Here is a 26,275-nt window from a genome sequence, read left to right as displayed (position 1 = left end):
CCTTTGTGCCACCTCAACCCCCCACCAACTCGTTGTGGGGGGTTTTGGCCCAACTCAATTTGGCCGATAGGTCAACTATGACCTCCGAGCAACTTCAATCGCATGTGGCAATGATACAGGGTCTCCAAAGAACATTGGGGGTAGAGCCGGATGAATAGTCTTCCACGGGGGTATTTTTAGTCTTTAATTATGTAATTTTTATTTTTTAGGATTTTAATTATGTAATTTTTATTTTTTAGGAGTTTAATTATGTAATTTTTATTTTTTAGGATTTTAATTGTGTAATTTTTAATTTTTAGAATTTTATTTATGTATTTTTTAATTTTTTTTAATAATTTGTAATAGTACTCCGGGTAATTTTAAAGCATTTTAATGATGTGTAAATGTTTTTATTTAAATATAATAATAGAATGGAGGGACCCTTGAGCTTGTCCTTACGGAAGAGCACGGATGTGGGTGTTGTGCTCTTGCCTAAGGACAAGGAGTAAAAGTGGGTCCGGGCCCACATCCGTACTCGTTGGCAAGAACACGAATGGGGATGCTCTTAAAAGCAAACAAAAATAACTAACTCTTTACCTTTTACGTGGAAAAGAGGTAAAGATGTATTTTCAAAACTAAAAAAAGATAGAATAATACTTTCTCAATTATATTTTCCCATTAGAAAATGAATTTTTATGAATAAGAAATAAATATGGTATTTATTTAGAGCATCCACAATGGATGCTTTAGTGGGTGCCCTAGTGGTTGTCACATTATCAATTTTTAGGGCGCCCCTTCTTTCTGCAATGGTTGCATCATAGTGTGAGCCCTATCAATTAAACTCAATTTGCATTTAATTTTAAATATTATTATTTTTTATTTTTGTTTTTAATTACTAAAATACCAAAATATATTATATTAAACACTACAAATTTGAAAAAACAACTACATTACTTAGTTTTAAAAAAAACTACATCTTACTTAGCTAAAAAAAATATTACTAAACTAAATCTTTAAAAAACTTTAAAAAAACTACATTACTAAATTAATAAAAACCTAACTAGTCATCTAAGTTTAACTTCGGGCTCATATTCTTGATCGTCGACACCATGGGGGTTTGGGAATTGACTCGGATCCATTGTTGAAAGTGTGAAAATGAGAAAAGAGAAGAGAAAGAGAGTTGAGTAGAGAGTATTGTGTAGTGTGTGAAAAGTGAATGAGGGTTAGGGTATTTATAGTGGTTAATAAAGAATAAAAAAAATTGCAAAACCGTCAACATCGGGCTCGAGCTTCTTTCTACAATGGGCGCCCGATCAGGCACCTGAAGGGGAAGACCGATCTTTCGGTCGTCGTCCTCGGGCGCCTGCAGTGGTTGCCCGACGACGCCCGAGCCCGATCTCTCGCAATCGGGCGCGAGATCGGGCTTCCACTGTGGATGCTCTTATCTTTATCGTTCTATTTACCCTCCTTTAGAGATGCTCTAAGTGAAGTATTTCATTCTCAACACATTTATGTAATTTTGTTTTGTGGGTTTATTAGAGAGAAAATAATGTTTTCATTTTAGGAAATGTGTTAACTAGAGTACTGAGACAAATGGAGTATTTAATAAAGAAAAATTTATCCTTTTAAGCCATAATTTTTGGTTGAATTTAGTCAATAGCATAACTTCCAAAAGTAGCTAATTAGATCATAACTTTTGTACACTTCTTAATTGACCATTATAGTTAAATTTTTGATGAAATTGGTTGACTTTGTACTTTTTGTTATTATATCTTCACCACTTACATAACAATTATCTAGAAATCGATACTTATAATATAGAACAATGTTATCTAAAGAGTATGATTTCAATAACAAATTTTATCAAAAATTTAATTGTTTTGGATAGTTGAGAAATGTACAAATTTTTTACTTAATTAGCTACTTTTACAAGATATGGAATTGACCAAAAAGTCAACTAAAAGTATAATTTAAATAACATTTATTCTTTAATAAAATAATTCTACTAGTATAGTTACTTACAATAAATAATGGTTTTCAATCATTTTTCAACATCTTCCAACTCCAAAAATTTCGCGCTTCATGTCATCAATAATCCTGGCTCTTATTTCACCCCACGTCACTGTTTACTCCGCCTCTTAATGAAGACACGATACTTGCAATCCTACATTTCTTAGCCATCTCTTCATTTAACTAGTCATTATATCATTTTTCAGGTAAAATATGCAACTGATTAAAAAATATTTCATTTAAAATACAAAATTAAAAGTGACCAATTAAAATCCTAAATATGAAAAATTGAATAATTAAAAAATACATAATTAAAATCCTAGAAATTAAAAAATACATAATATATATCTTAGAAATTTAAATGGAAAAATGAGTTGCAGAATGAAAAAATGGAAAAATAAAAAAAAGAAAAGAAAAAATGGTAAAAAGTGGTTATATTCGGGGAGTGGTAAAATTTCACTCCCTCCGTTCCGCGGTCGTTGAGTCATTTCATTTTCTGCACTCGTTTTGGAAAAATGATAATAAATAGTTAAAATGAAGATAGAGTAAACTAAGTGACATAATAAGATAGATAAGAGTCTTATCTACATTATTCTCTTTCTTATCTTACTTTTTATCTACTTTAACTATTTATTATCATTTTCTAAAACGAGTACAGAGAATGAAATGACTCAACTACAGCGGAACGGAGGGAGTACTAATTTTTTATTGTTATTGATTTTTTTTAGAAAAAATAAATTTTCAACGGTCAAAATGAGACACCCCCTAGCCGGCTCACAGACCCAACTAAGTTAAGTCAAAACTTTTTGGGACGAAAATTAAGAAATTGTGTTGAAAAGTAAGAGATAAGATTAAAGTAGGAAAGATAAAGATAGAGTAAGTAGATGATAGAATAAAGCAATATGAATTGGATATTTCATTTAAAACACAAAATTAAAAGTTACCAATTAAAATCCTAAATATGAAAAATTGAATAATTAAAAAATACATAATTAAAATCCTAGAAATTAAAAAAAACATAATTTATATCTTAGAAATTTAAATGGAAAAATGAGTTGCAGAATGAAAAAATGGAAAAATTAAAAAAATTAAAAAAAAGAAAAAATGGTAAAAAGTGGTTATATTCGGGGAAGTGGTAAAATTTCACTCCCTCCGTTCCGCGGTCGTTGAGTCATTTCATTTTCTGCACTCATTTTGGAAAAATGATAATAAATAGTTAAAATAGAGAGAGAGTAAACTAAGTGACATAATAAGGTAGATAAGAGTCTTATCTACATTATTCTCTTTCTTATCTTACTTTTTATCTACTTTAACTATTTATTATCATTTTCTAAAACGAGTACAGAAAATGAAATGACTCAACTACAGTGGAACGGATGGAGTACTAATTTTTTATTGTTATCATTTTTTTAAAAAAAATAAATTTTCAACGGTCAAAATGCGACACCCCCTAGCTGGCTCACAGGCTCAACCAAGTTAAGTCAAAACTTTTTGGGACGAAGAATAAGAAATTTTGTTGAAAAGTAAGAGATAAGATTACAATAGGTAAGATAAAGAGAGAGTAAGTAGATGATAGAATAAAGCAATAGTGAATGAGTATTTTATTTTTTGTCAAAAAAAAAGAAATAACTCAACTTAGTTGGGACAACCCAAAATGGAATACGAATCCAAGCCCCTTGGCCTAGCGGTAAAGGGTGCTGGATACCGCGTCCATCCTGGAGGTCTCGAGTTCGAACCCTGGGTGGCGTAATTTGTCTTTCCTCCTTGTTATAGGAGTTGATTTGTAATTTCCTCCTTCATATATATGATATAAATATATGAAGTTAATTTAAAAAAAAAACCCCAAAATGGAATACGACTCAAATTAGTTGGAACAGAAGAGTATTAAACTATAAAATATGATCTTACGCAATTAAAATTTGTCATAAGATGATTAAACCTTAACATGATTTTAATCTAAATAATAAAACTAAAGTATAATATTTTTATTTCTTATCGGATAACCGAAATCCAAACCGATCCAACTCGAATCCTATTCGAAATTTCAGGTTCTTATTGAGTCGATCCATTAAGGATCCAAACCCAATAAACCGGACCCAAACCTATTAATTTCGTGTGGATTCATGTTGAATTATTGTGTGGTATCAAAAGTTGTCAGCCTAACTAGGATTATTAAAGGATGGATCATAATGTCTATATACTATAATATCCTTACATTTTTTTTCTATTTATGTTTTATATAACGACTAATTTACTCAGATGTTCTTTTAAAGGCATGTACATCAAACTATGAAAATTAAATAAAATTAAATATCTTTATCTAAAAACATATTTATCAAAGATTGGCAATAAAGAAATTAGAAATAAACTTGATCCGTAAAACTTGAATTATGCATCTAAGTTAAATGGATTCATAATTTTTCATAGGTGTATTCGCACATAAAATATTTTAAGTTTAATATACAAATTTACAAGTTAAAAATATTAAATATAATAATTAACCCTGCCATAGTATTATGTATATTACAAAATATGAAATAAAATTCTAAAATAAATTACTCAGACAAAAAGAAATTAATTGGGTTGGTATCTTTATTTACTTTTTAGTAGAATTAGAATGTATTACTCCTCGTCAACGAAAAATAGTTTCAATTTGTCATTTTAGGATTTCCATGAAAAATAGTCTCTTTTCTAAATTTAAAAGTTTCTCTCTATACTTTACTCATTTTTTTCCTCTCTCTCATACTTTACCAACTTTTTCTTCGTATTTTTGTTACTTTATCTACTTTTTTTTTTTCTTTTACTTTACTAATTTTTCATTAAAATTCGTGTCGTCCACGAATGGAATTATTCTTTGTGGACGGAGGGAGTAATTTTTATAAACTAACCTAAAGTTTTTTTTTATCAAAACCAACTTAAGATTTTCTATTTTTCATAGGAACCTACCACAGATGCTTTTATTTGTGCGTACGATTAATTCGATCATGCATAGATCGATTAAATTAGATAATAGTTTTGTTAACAGGGTAGGGTAGTGATAAAATGCAAACTCATATATTGTACAAACTCCAAACTATGATCTGGACTGTTAAAAATATCAAGAGATGACAAAATAGTAGCAACAGAAAATATCAACATAATGTCAACATTGCGTTGACATTTCTGTTGCTATTATTTTATCATCTGTTGACATTTTCTAACGGTCCAGATCATGGTTTGGAGTTTGTACAATATTTAGAATTTGTATGATCACCTTCCTTTGTTAACATATATACTCGGATTTAAATGTAAAACACAATTGAAAACTTATGGTCTTGCCTTGTGTTTGAAATTCAAATTATATCCATCATAATTCAATTCAATTTTAATTATGCACCATTTTTAGCTTAGTATTTTGCTTTTGTAACGTACATTTGTTGGGTGCATTAATATTATTGTGCAAATGTCATATAAATGCTGCCTATATTGGTCTAAATTGAAATCAAATTCAACATAATTTAGGAAGGTAATAAAAAAAGAATATAATTATGAAAAAAAAAATCAAACATTTGACTGTAGATGAAAAAAAGGAATGAAGACCAGCATATATGAACAAGATTATGAAGCTTATTCCATGTTTTTTTGAATTCAAAATTAAATCCTAACATGTACACATGTATACTCAACTGAGTATATATACATATTAATCATTCGAGTAATAATAGAGCAAGGTGTATTGGTTTACTACATTCAACAGAAAAAATTATGGCATCTCTTAAATGGTGCATCTGCATATTTTTGTCATCAATTTCTTCGATTAATGCCGCCATAATCGTGGTTGATCAATCGACGCGAGGTGGTTTCACAACCGTACAAGCTGCCATTGATTCCGTTCCTTCCGACAACACCAAATGGACTACCATTGACATCAAAAAAGGCATTTACAGGTCAGTAACAATAGTCATTTTTCTTTTTAGTTTGTCCCGAAATTAATAGTGTTCTAATGCGTACCCGAACCCCTCCATTTCCAAATACGCTGGGATACTCACGCTTAAGGGCTGGAACTAGTGAGAAGCTATTAGGGCTTAAACCATACTCCCTCCGTTCCAACTAAGTTGGGTCGTATTTCTTTTTGAGACGTCCCAACACAATCATTTCCATTTTTAATAAAAAATATAATATTCAACCACTCTTATTTTATTTCATCACCTACATTACTTTCTCCTATCTCTCCTGTTTTATTTTACTTTTATTTAATCTATTCAACACAACTTTATAATCTCTGTACCCAAAAGTTGTGTACCATATTAGTTGGGACAGAGGGAGTACTATTTTCTTCTATTTTAAAACTATGCAAATTATCAAAGATTATTTTTAGCTCAAATGAATTTGATGTCTATAAAATTATAAAGTAGTTGAGTCTCTATCAATATTTTTTTTTCTACAGGCAATCACGCCTCACTCTTTTATAAACGATATTGATTTGTGCAGGGAACAAGTGATTATTCCTAGGAATAAGCCATTCATAATCCTAAAAGGAACAGGAATTAACGACACCGTCATTTCGTGGAATGGTCATGGCGCTATTGATGCAACCGCTACTTTCAGTTCCGAAGCTAACTACACAATCGCCCGGGACTTATCGTTCGTGGTAATAAACATATTTGGCATTAACTAATTAAGTTCTTTCATGTTGGATTATTAGCTTAGTAACTATTTGGCATGTGCAGAATTCTTACAACTCTCCCCCAAACCATAATAGAAATCGGGTGGAGCAGGCGGTGGCGGCGCGAATTAAAGGCGACAAATCGGCCTTCTACCGCTGCGGATTCTTCGGATTGCAAGACACCTTATGGGATGCTCAAGGCAGACATTACTACAAAAGTTGCACCATAGAAGGTGTCATAGATTTCATATTTGGTGATGCCCAGTCCTTGTATGAGGTAACTAGTGTATCCACTTTCATAGACCTCGTGTTTATTTGATCATATAATCCTTCAAAACTCAATCTTATAATGCATAATCAGTCACACTAAACACCTTGATTCTTTGCAGAGTTGCACTATATCAGTAGCTGCGGGAACCTATAATGGAATAGGATTCATTACAGCTCAAGGGAGAGAGAACCCTAATGATAGGAGCGGGTTTGTGTTTAACAACTGCAACATAGTTGGGGATGGGAAGGTTTATCTTGGAAGGCCATGGAGAAATTATGCTAGAGTCCTCTTTTACAACACACAAATGTCCGACATCATTGTCCCTCAAGGATGGAATGCTTGGAAAAGCTCCGGCAACGAGTAACCACTTATTCTCATTTTAATTTTAGGGTTATTTGCTAGTAAATTTTTGAAGTTTAAGTCATTTCTGATTTTGCACACTAGCTTTGACATGGTATGCCAAATCAGAATATATCCATTATTAAAGAATTTATCAGAATCATTTTTCATCCATAAACATCTAATTAATATTCGAATATGTACTTGCAGGAATCAATTGTCACTATCGGAGCATAAATGTAAGGGTCCAGGTTCGAGAAGTTCTATGAGAGTGGGATGGGCGAAGAAGTTGAGTGATGAAGAGGCTAACAAGTTAGCCACCATTTCCTTCATTGATAAACTAACGTGGATGGATTGAGAGAGTGTTTAAAAATTTCAACTAAATACATACTAATACAAGCATAATTTTGTGTATGATTTGTACGTGTACGTTAGTCATATTGAGTATGGGCAATATATTCTTTACAAATGAGTTCAATTTTGGTTCTAGTGTACTTATACCTTCTCTTTCATTCTATTTTACATATTTCTAACGATAATAACGGTTCGAATTTGAATCTTGTTGGCGAGGATGATAAAATCAATCAAGCTAAACAATAAACGATGAACACTATAATTTCTGGGAAACAATGAAAACCCTTTATTGAATTTGATCGATCTACAAGACTCAATTGAGTGTAACTACAAATTGGGGAAACACATCTGAAAGCGACGAAGTAAACAAACTCAAAGATTTGTTACAACTGATACAACGGCTAGTTGTATCGGACGGCCAAGACTTAATCATCTAAACTAATCAAAACTGACGGCTCTCAACTGCGCTCAATACTTGCCTAAAATCGTGCCTCCAACTCGCGACTTTAACACTGTCTTTCTGAGTTGGTCCGAGCTCGAATCCAGCAGCCAACAGTGAGTCCACAAATCTCCACCTTGACTGCTTGATTCTGAGATCACTAGCTCCTTTCACACATGCCCACCAGCTTCTTGCATAAATTGAATTTCTCCTTAGGCAACGGCTTTGTAAGCATGTCAGTCGGGTTGCAAGCTGTGTCCACCTTGAACACCACAATGTTCCCCTTCTCCATCTCTTCTCTCACAAAGTGATAACACACATCTATGTGTTTACTACGTTCATGAAAGAATTGGTGCTTTGACAAACTGATAGCACCATTACTATCACATCCTATTGGAATAGCCTTCTGTTCCACACCAAACTCAGTTGCAATGCCTCTCAACCACAAGCTTTCCTTCACTGCTGCAGTCAATGCCATATATTCGGCCTCTGTGGTGGATAAAGCCACCATGCTCTGCAATCCAGACTTTCAGTTGATAGCTCCACCATAAAGTGTGAAGATGTAACCGGTCTGCGACTTCCTGCTGTCAAGATTGCCTGCAAAATCACTATCACAGTGACCCACCAAAGGCTCTCCTTCCAACACTGCATCACTCTTATACAAAATACCAAAACCCCTAGCACCTTTCAAATACCTCAGAGTCCACTTCAAGGCTTGCCAATGCTGCATTCCATTATCTGCCATAAAGCGGCTAGTTACACTGATGGCTTGAGCTAGATCAGGTCTAGTGTTTATCATGGCATATATGATACTGCCAACTATATTAGCATAAGATATTAACTGCATCTCCTTTCTTTCATCCTCACTCTCTGGCTTCTGCTGACTTGACAGCTTGAACTGCTGCCCCATTGGAGTCCCTACTGCCTTGGCTCCTCCCATTTTGAATTTCTCAATTAACTTGTTGACATAAGCAGACTGATTCAGCCAAATTTCCTTCTTGCTTCTGTCTCTGACAATGCTCATGCCAAGAATCTTGCCAACACCACTAAGATCTTTCATTTCAAAAGCTTTACTGAGAATGCTCATGACTTTCTGAACTTCTTCCTTGCTGCTTCCTGCTACTAGCATGTCATCTACATAGAGCAGTAGGTAAGCTACCACAGCTCCACCTTCTTCCTTAATGTACCACAGGTTCGGTGGGTTGCGCTTGCAAGTTCTCCGATGTCTCTGCATGAGCTCGACCAAGACCTGTGGTGACCTGGTGACCTGTAACATGGGACACAGACATGTGGTCTTGGTCTTGTGGTCTTGGTTTGAGGGGAGGATTGTGGTGAATTGTGGTGAAGAAACCATATCCCACATCGGAGAATGGACAAGAGTTGCAAGCATATAAATGGGCTTCCCCAACTCCATTAGTATGAGGCCTTTTGGGGAGTACCCCAAGAGCAAAACCGTGAGGGCTTTGCCCAAAGCGGACAATATCATACTAATGTGGAGTTCGGGTGTGCACCACCGGGAACCCAACAAACTAGTATCAGAGCCAGGTTGGCGTCGGGTCTGGTCTGAGAGACCCATGTTCGAGTGGGGCCGACGATCCTAACAAATCTGAGTCGGGCCAGTAATGTGTCTCGATGTGGTCTCGGTTTGAGGGAGAGGTTTGTTGAGGACAAACCTATCCCACATCGGAAATTTGAGGGAAGTTGGAAGGTGTATATAATTCCTGTCCAACCCCAATTAGTTTGAGGCCTTTTGGGAGTGACCCAAAAATAAATCTGTGCGGGCTAGACCCAAAGCGGACAATATCAAACTAATATTGTCGACACCGACAATCCTGACAACTGGTATCAGAGCCTGGTTTTCGGACTAGGGTTTTGAATTCCGCATCTGTTAGGGTTTCTGTGTTAATCGATCAAGATGTCTGCTTTGAACGTGAAGGTCGACAAATTCACCGGGAGAAATAATTTTGGCTTATGAAAGATCAAGATGCGATCCTTGCTGAAGCGACAGAGTTTGTGGGCGCTGCTCAAAACAAAGAAGGCAATGGATGATGATGAGGAGTGGACAACCTTAGACGAAAATGCCCACTCGACCATCATGTTGTGCATGTCTGACGATGTTATCATCGAAGTTGCTGAGCAGGAGACTGCTGAGGAGACTGCTGCTGCCCTTTGGACGAAGTTGGAGAGTCTTTACATGACGAAGTCTCTAACCAACAAGTTGCTCCTGAAGCAACATTTATTTCGATTACGCAATTAGGAAGGTATGCACCTTCGGATCATCTGGAAAATTTGAACAAAAGTTTACTGGATTTGCGTAATGTTGAGGTCATGAGCTGTTAGTTGCCCGTGGAGGGCAAATTTGGGGCAAGGATGAAAAAGTTTGTTTGTTTGGTATTATGATGATGCATTTGGAAGGAGGATTCAAGTCAAGGTAGAGATTTGTTAGTATGTCTTGAATTTGTCTCCTAATTGGGATATGATTCTGTTTCCTAATTGAGATAGGCTTATTTTCCTAATTAGGATAGGATCTCATGTGTGCCTATTTATATGTTAGTAGAGCACATAATTCTGTGGTCGGATCTTAAATCTGTAACAACAGTCATAATACAATTTGTTCTCCGTTCTTGCCCGTGGACGTAGCCAATTGGCGAACCACGTAAATTCTATGTCTTCTTTACGTTCTTTCGTTTGTCGATTACACAATTACTCTATTTTATCACAACATAACTAAAATATGATACGATATATTTCCTCTGTTTTATAAAAAGAGGAACTTCAAGGACGGCACAAGTTTTAAAGTATAATTGGCAAAGTAAGATAGAGATAGAACAAAACAATAATTCGAGTATTGTTAGCAAAAATGTGCCTCGCCTCATAAGTGAAAAACTTATCAAATATACAAAAATAGAAAATTGAGATCAATTTTTATGGGACAGAGGGAGTATTCACCGGTGGATCCCGCGAGGCAGGAGGGGTCGACCACCCCTTCTCGGCCATCCGGAGAGCCTAAATATTCCTTATAATCGAGCTGGAAATAGCAAAATGGCCCCTTCCATGTATAGATAAATATGAGTTTTCAATAAATATTGTATTAAAGTTAGTAGCATCTTATTAATTGTATATCAAAATAAACATTTGAAATATTTATAGAGTTTAAATATTTGCTATTTAATGTAGTATTACTTTTTTATTTCTATATTTTTAATTAATATACTCCTCCCGCCCCATTAAATATGCAACATTTGGGAATCCGCATGGGGTTTTATCTAGTACTCCCTCCGTTTCACCATAGTTGAGGCGAAACTTTTCGACACGGAATTTAAGAAAATAATGTTGAGTGTGTTGAATAAATAGATAAAATAAGTAAGAGAGAGAAAAAGGTGGAGAGAATAAAGTAGAAAGTAAATAAAGTAGAGAGAAAAAAGTAAGACAGAGTAAAGTAAGAAAGAGAAAATAATTACTATATATGGAAATGACTCAACTATGAAGAAACTTCTCTAAATGGAAAAATGACTCAACTATGAAGAAACAGAGGAAGTATTGTTTTGTGAGTTAATGAAGATAGAGTAAAGTATGAGAGATCTAAAAGTAGAGATAGAGATGTTTCTATTTTAGGAAACGTTTCATTTTTAATTGGGCAATCCAAAAGGAAAACGTTTCATTTTTAATGGGACAAGGTGAGTTTTATTTAATTTAATTCTTACTAATTATATTAACTTTTTTTAATACTCCCTTTGTCCCTCATAATTCGTCACCATTTGACCCGACACGGATTTTAAGAAATGTATTAGAAAGTGACTTGAAAAAGTTGGTGGCATGTGGGTCCTACTTTTATATATTAGTTTTATAATGAAATGTGAGTGTGAATGAGTTAGTGGAATATAGGGTCCACTACCAAAAATGGTAAAAGTGAAATGTGACAAATTTTTAGGGACGGATGAAAAAGGAAATAGGTGACAAATTTTCAAGTACGGAGGGAGTATTTAATTGCACCCCCTCCATACTTGGAAAGCATGTAAAATATGAATTATAGCTTCGAAACGTGGAAAATATGTAAAACTAACAAACATCATGAAAAAATAATTAAATAAATAAGAGCACCCAGTGGCGAAGCCAAAAAAATTTAAATGGGAGGCCCAAATTATCGTTAATATTTATAGGATTTTTCGATGTGCGTGACATCGGAAGTTCGAAATAATCAATATTTGACTATATAATGGAGGGAAACGAATTTTTTATGATGTTTAAATGTCACCATAGAAAACATCAACAAAAATAAAAATTATAACAAATACTAGAATACAATAATTATTTTTAAAATTTTTTATTATGAGTATAATGGTGGAAGAAAGCAATTGCTAAGTGAAAAGAAATTATGTTCCAAAGAAAATAAAAAATAAAAAGAAACAAAAATATACACTTATGCTTAATAAATAGCAAGAAGAATGACAGCATAAATAGAAAGACATAAGAAGAAAAAAGTTGAAGAGAATAAAAATGAGTAAAACACCAGGTCAGACAAATTCAAACTCGGGACACATTGGACAAGAGACCATGTCCCCAACCAACTAGGCTACCCAATATAGATGTTAATTTTTGTTTACATATATTATAAGAGCATCTCCAATTGCGGTTAGCAGACCGGCTAGCCGATTCCCGGCGCTGGCCGGTCCGCTCGCCGAACCATTGGAGTCGGCTAGCACCAAATCGGCGAGCAGACGCCGATTCTCGGGCGCTGGCCGATCCGCTCGCCGGTCAGCTGGCCGCCATTGTAGGCGGGCGATCGGCGAGCGGTCGGCCAACACTTTTTTTTTTAATTTTCGAAACAATATATATACGCGATTTGCACATCATTTTCATTCGCACCGCTTGTTTTAACGAGTTTTCTCTCTCACTTAATTTTTGTACAAGAGCAACAACGTGAAATGAGTAACGCGAGTGGTAGTAGTGGTGGTAGTGGTGGGGATGCTGAGGAGTACGAACGACAAATGAACGAAGAGTTGGAGGCCTATACGTCCCGCGAGATAAACCGGTTGCTACAAAGGGCCTTGCAGCCGGCGGTACCTCAACCTCCACCCGTTGTCCACCGACGAGCAGTGATTGATCGGGATCACGTAGCTGCACATCAGCGGCTATATGAAGACTACTTTGCGGAGGAGCCGCGGTTTGGGGCACCTCTTTTCAGGCGGCGTTTTAGGATGCGTAGGGCAGTGTTTATGCGTATCGTTGATGCTTTGGAGCGTCGATATTTGTATTTTCGATTCAGGTATGATGCGGCTAGCAGACCCGGCCACACACCTATACAAAAGTGCACTGCGGCAATCAGGCAGTTGGCCTACGGAGGCGCGGCAGACATGTGGGACGATTACCTCCACATCGGTGAGACGACTGCCCTGGATTGTCAGAAGTATTTCTGTCAGGGCTTCATTGAAATATTCTATGATCAGTATCTTCGAAGCCCTACCCCTGAAGAGTGCCAAGATCTGATGCAGATGCACGGGGAGAAGCATGGGTTCTCCGGGATGTTGGGCAGCATAGATTGTATGCATTGGGAGTGGAAGAACTGCCCCGTTGCCTGGAAAGGGTTCTACACGACCGGCTACAAGGGAAAGAATCCCACGATGATCCTCGAGGCCGTAACTGATTACCGGCTGTGGATTTGGCATGTCTATTTTGGGGTAGCCGGGTCAAACAACGACCTCAACGTCTCCAACTTGTCGCCCCTTTTCAACGAGCAGTGTCAGGGCGTCGGTCCGACCATCACTTTTATCACCAACGGGAACCAGCATGATATGGGCTATTACTTGGCGGATGGGATATACCCTAGGTGGCCCGTCTTTGTGAAGACGATCAGATGTGCATCAGATGAGAGGAAGGCCTACTTTGCGGAACGGCAGGAGTCGGCGCGCAAGGACGTGGAGCGGGCATTTGGTGTGCTCCAGTCTCGATGGGCGGCAATTAGGGGCCCAACGCGTTTGTGGCATGTCGACTGCGTTGCTGATATAATGTACGCATGTATTATCCTTCACAACATGATTGTCGAAGATGAAGGTGTACAACTAAGTAGTTGGACCAATGACGATGCTAATGAAGCCAGCCCAAGCCACGGCGTGGCCGCCCCCAATGTACGAAGGGGGGTACCTTACGATGAAGTCGTCCGCCTCAAGGCACATGCCGACATGCGCCAAGTGGATGCTCATATTCGACTCCAAAAGGATTTAATTGAAGAGTTGTGGCGGAGGACTGCTCGTGGTTAGATTTTTTTTAATTAATGTAATTTTTTTAATTAATGTACTTTTTTTAATTTAAATATTATTATTGAATTTCCCGTATCTTTGTCGTAAATTTAATTCGTATTTTGTGTGATTGTTAATTATTTATTTTTTATAATTTTGTTTATTGTGACTAGCCTATTGCTTGTCTAGTTACTTATCCTGATGATGTGGCAGGAGGAGTTTTTAGTGATGATGATGTGGCAAGAGGAGTTGTTGCTAGCCTATGACTGGCCTAAAACCATTGGAGATGCTCATGCCTAATAGAAAAATTGATGGGGGAGAGAGCACCTGACATATGCTGTTGTGGAGCAGAGATTTCCTAGACGGGAGTGGAGATGCATGAAAAGTGAAGGTACAAAAAGCATAAAGTATATCTCGATCTGATTTACTAAAACGCTTCTCTCACTTCATCTTCACCGAACAACCAATTAACAGAGCACTGAAAACATAAGAAAGCTTGAAATAGATTGTTTCTGTGCTCCGAAGAGCAGTGGATCTAGCTAGCTAACAGACTGCGGTGGAGGACATCCTCTAGTGACCGCCATGTTTTGTCATACCGCTACTTTCGGTATGGTATGCGGTATGACACTCTCACTACGGTATACCGTACCGTTCCACCCCTAATTAAGACCATTCACTCACAATGTTGAACGATAAATGCTTTGAGTTCAACAAACTCAATACAAATTAAGAAATGCGACAAAAAATAAATAAAATTAGTTAGCCGAAAAATTATGAAATGTCATATAACAGAATCAACCATGTTTTTGCTTTAAGAAATGAGAATTCTACTATTGGGACAGAAACATCACATTGTTTTAAAAGATCTACGTATATAATTAAACTTTTTTTTTGTGATAAAGCCCCTTGTAATTAATACTATTGTTATAATTTTATGATCGAACTTTATCCGTTGTTGGAGTAAACGATAGCTGTAACGAAAAAAACTAATTCCAACAATTTGCGTATAATGAGCTCCACTGCAGTGTTATAATGACGTAAGTTCAATATATATGATAGAAGCGTATGTTCGAATCTGTTGTGGTGCAAATGACAGTTACTATTAATCACCTTAATTGCATGGGTTAATATAATTTTTAGGAAATTACATGCATTAAGCGACTGTTCGGTTTGTTAGACAAAATAATCATAGACGTAGTCAAAGATTGGATTGTGAGATTCAATCACATGAACAAAACACAATACATACTATTTAATTTTGCAAATCGAACAACCCCTGAGAATATTATTCGATCCCTCTATCATTAGAAATCAATCGTTTCTCTCTTTTCCTTTTGATTCAAACATTGAAATACTTTTTGAAGAATGCAACATAGGGTGGTCCTATTTGTGAGTATGCATGTTTCTAGTCGCTACAATTTTTTGGCGATTTGAAGATGCACGTACGACTTTATGGCTGCACTATACAACTCATTACCTTTAAATCAGGTCAAGACTTAACAGTGAACCTACACGCAATAGAGTATTAGAATATAGATATGTACTACTACTTGATTAACCAAGGGAAGAGTTAGAAGCAGGCATACATAACTGTGGACACTTTGTCATCTGACAGTTTCTAATAGTCCTTCTCTATGAACCAAATGAACATGTTGAGAAACAAATCCTTCTCATCTGGGATTGAAACAAATGTTATTAGTTGTTAAATATTACTATCAAGGAGCATACCCTGATTGAAACTGAAAATTACTAAATCATTCAGGAACAAAGCAATCAAGGTTTGCAATCACTTTAATCAACAAAGACGTTCTCTGATGAGCATAAGATGAACGAGGTACACTGCAAGGGGTGAATTCAAATTTATACATTGGCGATATAGGGTGTTTAAGACCCATGCAATAGTTGTAACTGACTAATTTGGTGAAATAAGAATTATTAAGATGATGTAGATAATACATACTCTAATGGTGCATCCTCTTCACAAACTAGAACGTTAGACAAGCACCAGCCAGATACAAACTCTCCAGAGGGAGTAGAAAGATTGTTGCTAAAGCTTCCCTATGAAGGAACACATTTGTAGGGTCAGAAAAAAAGAATGCACGATTCCTTGAGAAAAGATTATAACAATTTATTAATCAAAAGAATTGATGTGTATAGTATAGCATACCAATTTCCATTTACTCTTGAGACATAAACGTCAAATAAAACAAATAACTAACCGCCATACATTGACAAATAGCTTAAACTCATTTGTATCTCTTTGCAATGACAAAAACAAATGAGAAAATGAGTCTCTTCCATATTATTCTCTCTCTTAATTTACTTTCTCCCATTTAACTATTTATTATGATTTTTACAAAACATGTGCGAAAAATGAAAGGGGTTATCTTAACTGGACGGAGGGAGTAGTATATAATGAGGTGCATTGAATCATTTGAATTGTCGTAATAGTTGATGTTCAGGAAATAGCAAGTGACAAGTTGCTTGTTTGATAGTAAGGTGGGAGAGGAAGTGAGGAGGCAAAACAATGGATGCTTTAAGAGACATTCAGAATAAACTGTAGATTAGTAATGGCCTAAGCATTTCAAATAAATTAAGTACCAAAATAAAACACACGACAGCGAGCTTCAGTATTAATCAATATGATTCATGATAATAAATTGTATATTTGCATGATTTCGTACTTCAAGATCCGTTCCAAAACTTTGAAAATATAAAAATTTATAACAATTACTACTACATGATAAGACTGATACAAATTAAATAAATTAGCAAAACGTAATCAAACCTACACCACACTAGTAAGACAATTAAGTAGACATCCAGTTTCATTTAGACACAATCAAGTGAAAGAGAAGAACAGTTAATAAAGCAATTGGGAGCAAACCAAGCTCATAATAAGACCATTACAGCCAATAAACGAATCAACTAACACACTCGAGGCTGAATATGAATAACTATTGCAGCATCTCTCGTCTTCATTATATAAGACTAATTCTATCATCTTGACAACAGCATCAACATTTCAAGCACATTATAAATATAAACTCTAGTCAACAATTCAAATGTACCAAAATCTCATAAAAAGCAAACGAAAAAAATTCTGGTTTAGAGTTTAGGCCATGCAAGACAACACAGTATATTAACTTTGGAACATACTAGACAAAAAGATTGAAACCATAACATATTTCTTAATAAACTCAGATATCTGTAAAAAGTTATAATCTCAGCAGTCATTACAAATGACAATATATGGAAAAATAATATAAATAGCAAATTAAAAATTAGCAGCAAAATTCCCAGGTCTCCTGCAATGAAAAAACAGCAAATACCCAAACTACTAGGTTTGTATTTCATAGCTTTCTCTACCAACACTCACCTAAAATCAATGTAAATGAAACATTAAAGAGATTCTACAACCAGAGGCTTTAATACATCCAGCCAGAACATCCAAAAACACACAAGAAAGCTTGGACACAAATCACAGATTCAAAAACAGCTAGAGGCGTTATGTCTGGTTAGGCATAATCTCACAGATCACTTGAGCATGTATACTCAATTCTAGATAAACATTAAATTCTAGCAGGTAGAACCTAAAAAAGCAAAAGGCCATTCTAACTAAAAATAGAACAAAATACATTTCATACAGTATAAGATGTCTAGCTTAGAAAGCTTAACAGTGTCTCAATGAGATTCACACTTAGAATTAAGCGAATAAGAAACAGCAAAATATTAAGGTTCTCCAGTCTTCTACAGATCATCTCCTTGCTAGTACTTTGAAAACCTAGTCAACTCCGAGTGGTGAGAAGCAATGGCCAAGAGAAATGTGAGAACTCCTACAAGATGCTTAAAGGACATCTATCTTGAATAAGGATGGTATCGACTACTGCCACTATAACCTGCTCTACCCCCATAAATTCCCCCTCCTGCTCCACCATAACTAGCACCAGGGCCAGAGTCATATCCACCACTTGCCCCGCTCCACGACCATAGGCACCTAGCCCACTGCTATACCCCCCACCAAAGCCTCCACCATAAGAACCAAATCGGCCAGAGTAGCTAAGTGGCGGAAATGATGTCACTTGAACAGTTCGTGGAAGTTTTTCAATTAGATGATCAAAATGACAAAAAAATATGCTGGTAAACTTACAAACTCATTCTAGCTTTCACAATGGCTGAACCCAAATTTTAAGATAAATTCTTAAAGGGATAACACCAATCTACAAATAAGCAAGTGATGGCCTGCTCTTTCAACCCAAGAATGTTTGGACATCACAAGAAGTTTAATAGCTTCACAAATCAAGAAGTGAAGCCATATCTCATAAACCCAAATCTAACTCCCTAACATATCTACCCAAACAGGAAGATAAAATTTGTAAATTGGAAAATTAGTGGAAACTTACCTAAGCCGAGAAGTGCACGGCAGTCCGACGAAATTGACAATGACAATGCAGCCGAGATGGCTGGAGTATGACACCGACCGAAGCGACTGCTCAGTGGATCCTGGAGCGCCTCTCACCGCTCGGCGAGAATCAGCAGCAACGAAATCAGACGGCGAGTCCATGAGGAGGTCGATGGTGACATGTATCCCGTCTAGACAATTAAATAAACACTGACATACAACAAAGACAGTGAAATTCCAAAATGAGAACACAAAATACCAGAAAAATACAAATAAAAAGGGAAAAAGACAATGACGCAAAGAAATTTAACAAATTAAAACTCCATAATTCACCTTTTTCTAGCTTAATTTGCACGCATGATCACACACTACAAGTTCGCCCCCAACTAAACCAATTCAATTTACAATTCAATTAGGGAGAAAGATGAGAAGAAAAAGGAGAAAAGACCCACGACGGAAGGGCGGAAGGCGACGGGTTCGCGCAGCTGGCGGCGGCGGCAAGGCCGCGAGTCAGGGGCCACCCGACGCCGCCCACGAATCCAGACCAGCGACCTGCTGCAGGAGACGACGGCGTCTGATGATGGCGAGTAGCAGCCGCAGTGGGGACCAAACTCCGAGACAGCCACGTCCTCGGCTTTCTTCTCCGGGCGACCAGGCCGGGGGCGTGAAATCTGCGAGGGCTAACTCTTGGTGTGGGGAAAACACGAGTCGATTCCGCCAATTGAGAGAGAAAGAAGGAGATGGAGAGGGAGAGTGCAGTGCCGTTGGAGGAGGGAGATAGAGGCACCGCTTTTTCATGTAGGGTTTCTAGGTAATTTTAATGAGAAATTTCGCACAACCTGACAGGAGGTGGAGGCCAGAGAAGGGTGAGTGAGAGAGAGAAGTTGCGGTGGTGATATGCTGGAGACGAGTTTCGCCGGAGATGAGAGAGTCAGATTTTTGGGAGAAAGATAGATGCATCCTAATTTGGGAATTGTGAGAATAGAGAGGGAAAGAGAGTGGGATTGAGAGAGGGGGAGAATCAGCGACGGTGGTGGTGCCGAGTTTCGCCGGAGAGATGGACCGTTAGAGTCTTCAAAATAAGTTAGTAGATGGAGTATTTGAAATGGGAGAGATGGATGGGAGAGGTACAGTCTTCAAATTTTGAAATAGATGGGAGTGGTGCGGATTTTCAAATTTTGAAATAGATGGGATTTCAAAATAAAATTTAGATAGTTAAATCTTTTTTTTTCTTTGGTAATTTCATTTTTAATTACATAAAAGTTAGTTTAATAATATGATTGTATTCCATTTTTTTCAAATATATAAAAAAACTAATCTACATTGAAATTAGAAATTATATATAGAACTTCAACTGAAATTATGTAACAGAATTAGGAGACCCCGATCTTTTATTTCTTAAATATATATTTCACTATGAATTTAAATTGATTAGGAATTAATTAATTTCTCAAATAAAATAGTTAATTTTTTATTCAATTATAAATTTACTTTGGATATAAAACTTTGGATGATAATTAAATTTTCCAAGTAAGTCCTTGTTTAGATTAATAATAGATTTTTTTTAAATCTTTTGCTGTTATTTTAATTTATTAGTTTTTATTTCAATTATCACTTTTATAAAGTTTTCTCAATGGAAGGATACAATATTTTAAGTTTTAGATTTAGCATTTTGATTTTTTAAAAATTATATTTTGCAAACTTGCGTTTCTCTATTACAAACATTGTAAAACATTCAGGGTTGAACCAATTTCCCGCATCGGGTCCTTCGTCTTGGACAATCATGTTGTGCAAGATTATGCACGTATACATGATGTCGACCATGCTCTCCATGAACCACGTACGAGCCAGGGCTTTGATGATGTTGAAGCGCGCTTGGAGAACCCCGAACGCCCTCTCCACATCCTTGCGAGCAGCCTCCTGCTTCTGCGCAAAAAGAGCCTACTTTGGGTTCGCAGGCCTGCTGCACGTCTTCACGAAGGTAGGCCACTTCGGGTAGATGCCGTCGGCGAGATAGTACCCTATTTTATAAAGCCGGTTGTTGGCGATGAAGTTGATGGCCGGCGCTTTACCATCCAAAACTTCGGTTAAGAGGTCGGATTGGTGGAGCACGTTTACGTCGTTGTTCGACCCGGGGACCCCGAAGTACGCATGCCAGATCCAAAGCCGGTAGTCGGTAACGGCCTCGAGTATAACGGTTGGCTGGGTGCCTTTGTAGCCGCTCGTGTAGGACCCCCTCCACGCCACCGGGTAATTCTTCCATTGCCAGTGCATGCAATCGACGCTGCCGAGCATCCCGAGGAATCCGTGCACTGTTTCGTGAAGGTCGAGCAGGAACTGACAATCGGTCAGAAGTATTCGGTGATCAGTATCTGCGAAAGCCTACCCCCGAAGACTGCCAAGATCTGTTGCGGATGCACGGGAGTCAGCATGGGTTCCCGGTATGTTAGGCAGCATAGATTGTATGCATTGGGACTAGAAGAACTGTCCCGCAGCCTGGAAGGGGTTCTACACGTCCGGCTACAAGGGAAAGAATCCCACGATGATCCTAGAGGCCATAGCTGATTACCGGCTTTGGATTTGGCACGCGTATTTTGGGATAGCTGGTTCGAACAACGACCTCAACGTCCTCAACTCGTCGCCACTTTTCAACTAGCAGTGTCAGGGCGTCGGTCCGGCCATCAGTTTTGTCGCCAACGGCAACCAACATGATATGAGCTACTACTTGGCGGATGGGATATACCCTAGGTGGCCCGTCTTTGTGAAGACGATCCGATGCCCAGGAGATGCGAAGAAGGCCTACTTTGCGGCACGGTAGGAGTCGGCGCGCAAGGACGTGGAGCGCGCATTTGGTGTGCTCCAGTCTCGATGGGCGGCAATTAAGGGTCCAACGCGTTTGTGGGAAGTCCAATGCATTGCTGATATCATGTACGCATGTATTATCATGCACAAAAGGTGGCGAACTGACCAATTGGGTCAACGACGATAATGAAGCCGGTCCAAGCCACGGCGTGGCCGCCCCCAACGTACGGAGTGGGGTACCTCACGATGAAGCCGGCCTCTTACAAGCACACGCCGACATGCGCCAAACGGCGGCTCATATTCGACTCCAAAAGGATTTAATTGAAGAGTTATGGGCACGGAGGATTGACCGCCGTTAGTTTTTTTTAATTATGTAATTTTTTTTAATTAATGTACTTTTTATATTTTATTAATATTAGTGAATTTTCTCGTTTTTGTGTCGTAAATTTAATTCCGTATATTGTGTGATTTTTAATTATTTCATTTTGTATATATTTGTTAATAATGATGTGGATAGTATGTGGCTGGGCTATGGTTGGGCTATTGCTGGGCTATTTGCTTGTTTTGATGATGTGGCAGGAGGATTTTTAGTGCTAATGATGTGGCAGTGGCTGGGCTATGGCTGGGCTATTGCTGGGCTATTCCTATTGTGGATGGCCTTAGTTCCAAAATTTTTTTCGAAGTTCTAAACAAGTTAAGTATTCGAAAAGTGATGTTACATAAAAAAAAATTTCAATGATGAACATGGGAAGAAATCAAGAATATCAATCAAAGGGCGTTATTAGAATAAGCCCAAAATCAATATCGGTAGTTTCATAATTATATAACTATAATTAGATATTATTAAATAGTGTGTTTTAACACAAGTAAAATTAATTTTAAGTGAAATCTTTCAGTATGAATAGTGGAAGTTTTATCTTTAATCAATTGGTGTTAATTGAAATAGATTTTAAGACTTAAGTGATTTCAATTATGTGTTTGCAGTCTCCGATACAAGAGTGCCGACTATATCCTAATTCCTAACATAATAGGATTGCGTGACATCTCATATAATATTTTATATACAGATTATCAACATGTGTTACTAAATATGAAAGCAAAATTTTAAATTTATAGATAGAATTCATGACTTTATGCCTCTTTATGGTGCAATGTAACAATGAAAGAGAGAATATCATACCACTTAATGCGTTATTCTTTAGGAATAAGTCGGTAAGGGATGTCATGTTTCCAATTTCATTTGGTAATGATCCTGATACCACGTTGGAAATCATGTTCAACCCTTTTAACTTAGTAAGATAACCGATCTCTTTTGGAATATTACCTGCCAATTTAAAAGTTGCATGAGAGCAAAATGCTATCACATCTATACTAATTCAAATATGAACATAATTGAAAAAGAAAAAAAAAAGTTGTATGTAGATAATGTGAATCACATTTGCAAGGATTTTTTGCACTTGTAAGTGTTTTATAAACTCATTTTTGTTATAAGTTTGTTTTTTGTAAGTGTTAACTCAAGACAAAATGGATAAAAAAGAATTCAAGAATCAGCCTATAGAGATGTTTCCAAACGCTCTTTTAAGAATATCATTGCCTTCATGCTCTGATGGGAATCCGGGTGGCGCTAAATTGAACCGGAGGAGAAAAGGAAATGAAGGCACAAAAAGCTCCAAACCGGGAGCTGGTTCAAACCGTTCTAAGACGCTCATTGTCTTTCGTAATGAATTGATTAGAGAGATTAGTTTAAAGAGTGTCTCCTTTGAGAGAGTTTCTCCCCAAGTTGGGTGAGATGAATGTTTGGAATTTGATGCATTGTGGTTAGCTCGGGGCCAGTCACTAAGGAAAAATGTTTGCTTGGATTAAAGTTGCAGTGATTGCTTGGATAAAAGGTGACAAAGGTTGTCATCATCTCTTTGGTGGACGTTCTTAGGTTTCCAAGAGATTCTTATGTCTCCAAGTAGTCATTTCTTCACACCCTTTTCTTTCATTTGTATTCTCCTATCTATTCTATATGTTGTTCAATCTTTTGGTGGGAATTCTTTTGTTTAGTGTAATGTTTGATTTGTCTCTTTATGTATGTTCTTTATGTCGTCCAATGTTTTTATTGTAATTTTAACTGTGTTTTTTTTACAAGAACAAGTCTTTAGCTAATTTTGAGATTCGTAGTACCTTTGAAACAGCTTTCCATGGGTTGTTCGCATGCTAAAATTAGAGTTCGATAGAGAAAGTTATGACTACTTTATGAAAATTGCATGTCGCAACCTCAAATAAGCGGACCACCCGGAGAGAACAAAATGTTCTCAGTGGTCCATTGAGCAAACCTAGTGAACCTAATTTCTTCCTCGCTTCACACATACTTCACATATCCCAGCTCTTCCGCAACTATAAAATGATATAGGCTCATCTAATAGAAGAATCGTCCACCTTGTTATTTGTATTTAGATTTTCTTTAAGAAAACATATGGCTAATCTTCTGAATTACTCCTACCTTATAGTAGGAATTATTTTGAACTTATTTCGCCATACAAGTAGTTCAATTGTTTTCAATTTTACTTATTTCTATCTAATTGATTTAGAACATGTCTTTCTACCGTAGTACTAGCTTTAATTTCGATGTCTCTTTAACCCTAAATAATGAGCTGAGATTGTTAAGAAACCCAAAGGACTTGAAACGTGTAAGGATACTTGATTGAATCTTTAATTGACTAAGATTATAAGTATGCTAACATGTCGTTTTGGAGTCACCAAAGATTACTATATTCTTTCAGTAACAAGAGGTATGGGATTAGAAGCGTGTTTCAACATTATATCTGCTAAACCTTATGACAAAGAAGTCACGTTTTACAACATTAATTGAAAACTCTTTATGAAAACAGATGCATAAATATAAACTACAAATGCAAAGCACAATATGCCTCCCAAATAATAATGTAATGATATCAAAATTATAATTTTAATAATGCCAAGCCAAAACAAATGTAGGAAACACTTCATACTATGTAATAGCATGATGAGATAAGATCTTACCGTTTAAGTTGTTGGTACTAAGGTCTAACAATTCAAGCTTTGTCAAGTTCCCAATTTATCTTGGCACGTGGCCACTAAAATTGTTGAAACTCATTGCCAAAGCTTGTAAATTTGTAAGACCACCAATCTCTTTTGGAATATTACCTGTGAATAAAAGGAAAATGACCATTTGTAGGCCAATCAAAACCCATAAAAATAACAAGGAAAAGTATTACTAATATCAAGAAAGATAAAATCAACTCACCATTAAATTTGTTTTTGGATAAAGTAAGATACACAAGATGCGAACACTGCCTCAACTCTGGTATTTCCCCATATAATTCATTGAAAGAGATACGGAGAAATACGAGTCTATCAAGATTTTGTTTGCACATGTCATGAGGTAGGCAGGCAGACAAATTATTAAAATTTAAATTCATATTTTCTAAAAATGACATGTTGAAAATAGATGGGGGAATAGGACCATGAAAATAGTTATCGCTCATATCTAAAGAAACAAGAAAAGAAAGATTTCCGATTTCCGGTGGAATGATTCCCGCGAGACCCATTGACGATAAATTCAACTGAGTTACACTACGATGGTGAGAATCACATGTAACTCCTATCCAACTACAGATATTGCTCTCACCACTCCAATATATTATGGGGATCAAAAGAGATTCTTGATTTGATGATAACAAGCGAAGAACGATCAACGTTTATATCTGAGTTGGCTGAGCTATAATCAATCATCCATTGATGTAGTAGGAGTGACGCTATAAGGAGGTAGAGATGAGAAGATCTATCCATTAGCCTAGATTGTTGAAGTAGAAATGTGTGGTGGCTACACAAAAATTCAGGTATATATTTATGTCCGAGAACATATGTGTTTCATTTTCTTTTCTTTTTTCTACGCAAGTAATTAATGAGGACAAAGAAAAGTAGTCTAATCTTAAACAAAATAGAAATGATTTTTATGTAGTACTCGGAATAGTGATGTCTAAAATGTGTATCACCTAAACAAATTACATTCCCTTAATCTCATCTTAGTACAGTTGGAGTTTTTTTTAAATAAAATAAAAATATATTCCCCCAGTCCCATAAAAATATGTTCCATTTTCGTCCGTCTCACAAAAATATATACATTTCATTTCTGGAAAGTTATACCAATTTAATAATATAGGTAATAATATCTACTAACTCTACTTTAACTATCATTCTCATCATTTGTCTTACTTTACCATACCATTCTCCTCCTCTCATACTTTACCAATTTTTTCTTAATTCACGTTGCATTTCATCCGCTCATATTTTTATGGGACGGAGGGAGTATATTTAATGGATTAAATGGAAATAAAATAAATACGGTCTATGTTCATTAAATTTCCTTTTTGGATTGTTCCATTAAAAATGAAAAGTTTTCTAAAATAGAAAAAACACAATATCTACTTTTCATGTCTCTTACTTTTCTTTCTCTTTATTAACTCACAAAATAACACTATATAAAATCTCATGCTGAAAATAAAATATTTTATATTTATCAAGGCTAAAGGACAATGAAAGACAACAAATAGGAGAAAGAATAGAGAATATAATAAGAGATAAAATAAGTGATTATAGATTTTATTTTATTATCATAAAAAGAAATAATATAAGTAATTTAAAAAAATAAAAATAAAAATAAAATAGGACTCAACTAATTGAGATAAAAAAATACAAATTAATAAATTCACATCCATTGTCATGTCACTAATAGGGTCCATATATTTGTCAATAATGATTTATCTAGTAG

General features: G+C 36.3%; 1 protein-coding gene and 1 long non-coding RNA gene across 5 annotated transcripts; one reads left to right on the top strand and one right to left on the bottom strand.

Moving 5' to 3' along the window:
- The first annotated feature begins 5,733 nt into the window (after positions 1–5,733).
- Positions 5,734–7,602, top strand: LOC121808916 (probable pectinesterase 29). The gene is made up of 5 exons (XM_042209475.1): positions 5,734–5,915; positions 6,460–6,619; positions 6,699–6,911; positions 7,024–7,265; positions 7,455–7,602. The coding sequence occupies exons 1-5, from the start codon at positions 5,734–5,736 to the stop codon at positions 7,600–7,602; spliced, it is 945 nt and encodes a 314-aa protein (XP_042065409.1).
- Positions 7,603–15,765: 8,163 nt separating this feature from the next.
- On the bottom strand, positions 15,766–25,366 carry LOC121807280. Of its 4 annotated transcripts, none has more exons than XR_006051788.1 (7): positions 24,749–25,366; positions 24,505–24,648; positions 22,658–22,801; positions 18,677–18,885; positions 16,234–16,331; positions 15,860–15,947; positions 15,766–15,781 (listed from the first exon to the last, which is right to left on the bottom strand). It is a non-coding gene; the product is annotated as an uncharacterized LOC121807280 (long non-coding RNA). The 4 variants fall into 4 exon arrangements; XR_006051787.1 differs by having other exon boundaries at positions 15,767–15,781; positions 15,865–15,947; XR_006051786.1 differs by lacking the exon at positions 15,766–15,781 and having other exon boundaries at positions 15,788–15,947; positions 24,749–25,361.
- Positions 25,367–26,275: the final 909 nt, after the last annotated feature.

The sequence above is a fragment of the Salvia splendens genome, chromosome 6 (assembly GCF_004379255.2).
Source record: "Salvia splendens isolate huo1 chromosome 6, SspV2, whole genome shotgun sequence".
In the NCBI taxonomy this organism is placed as follows: Eukaryota; Viridiplantae; Streptophyta; class Magnoliopsida; order Lamiales; family Lamiaceae; genus Salvia; species Salvia splendens.
The sequence above is the reverse complement of the archived record's forward strand: the minus strand, read 5'-3'. Positions and strand labels throughout refer to the sequence as shown.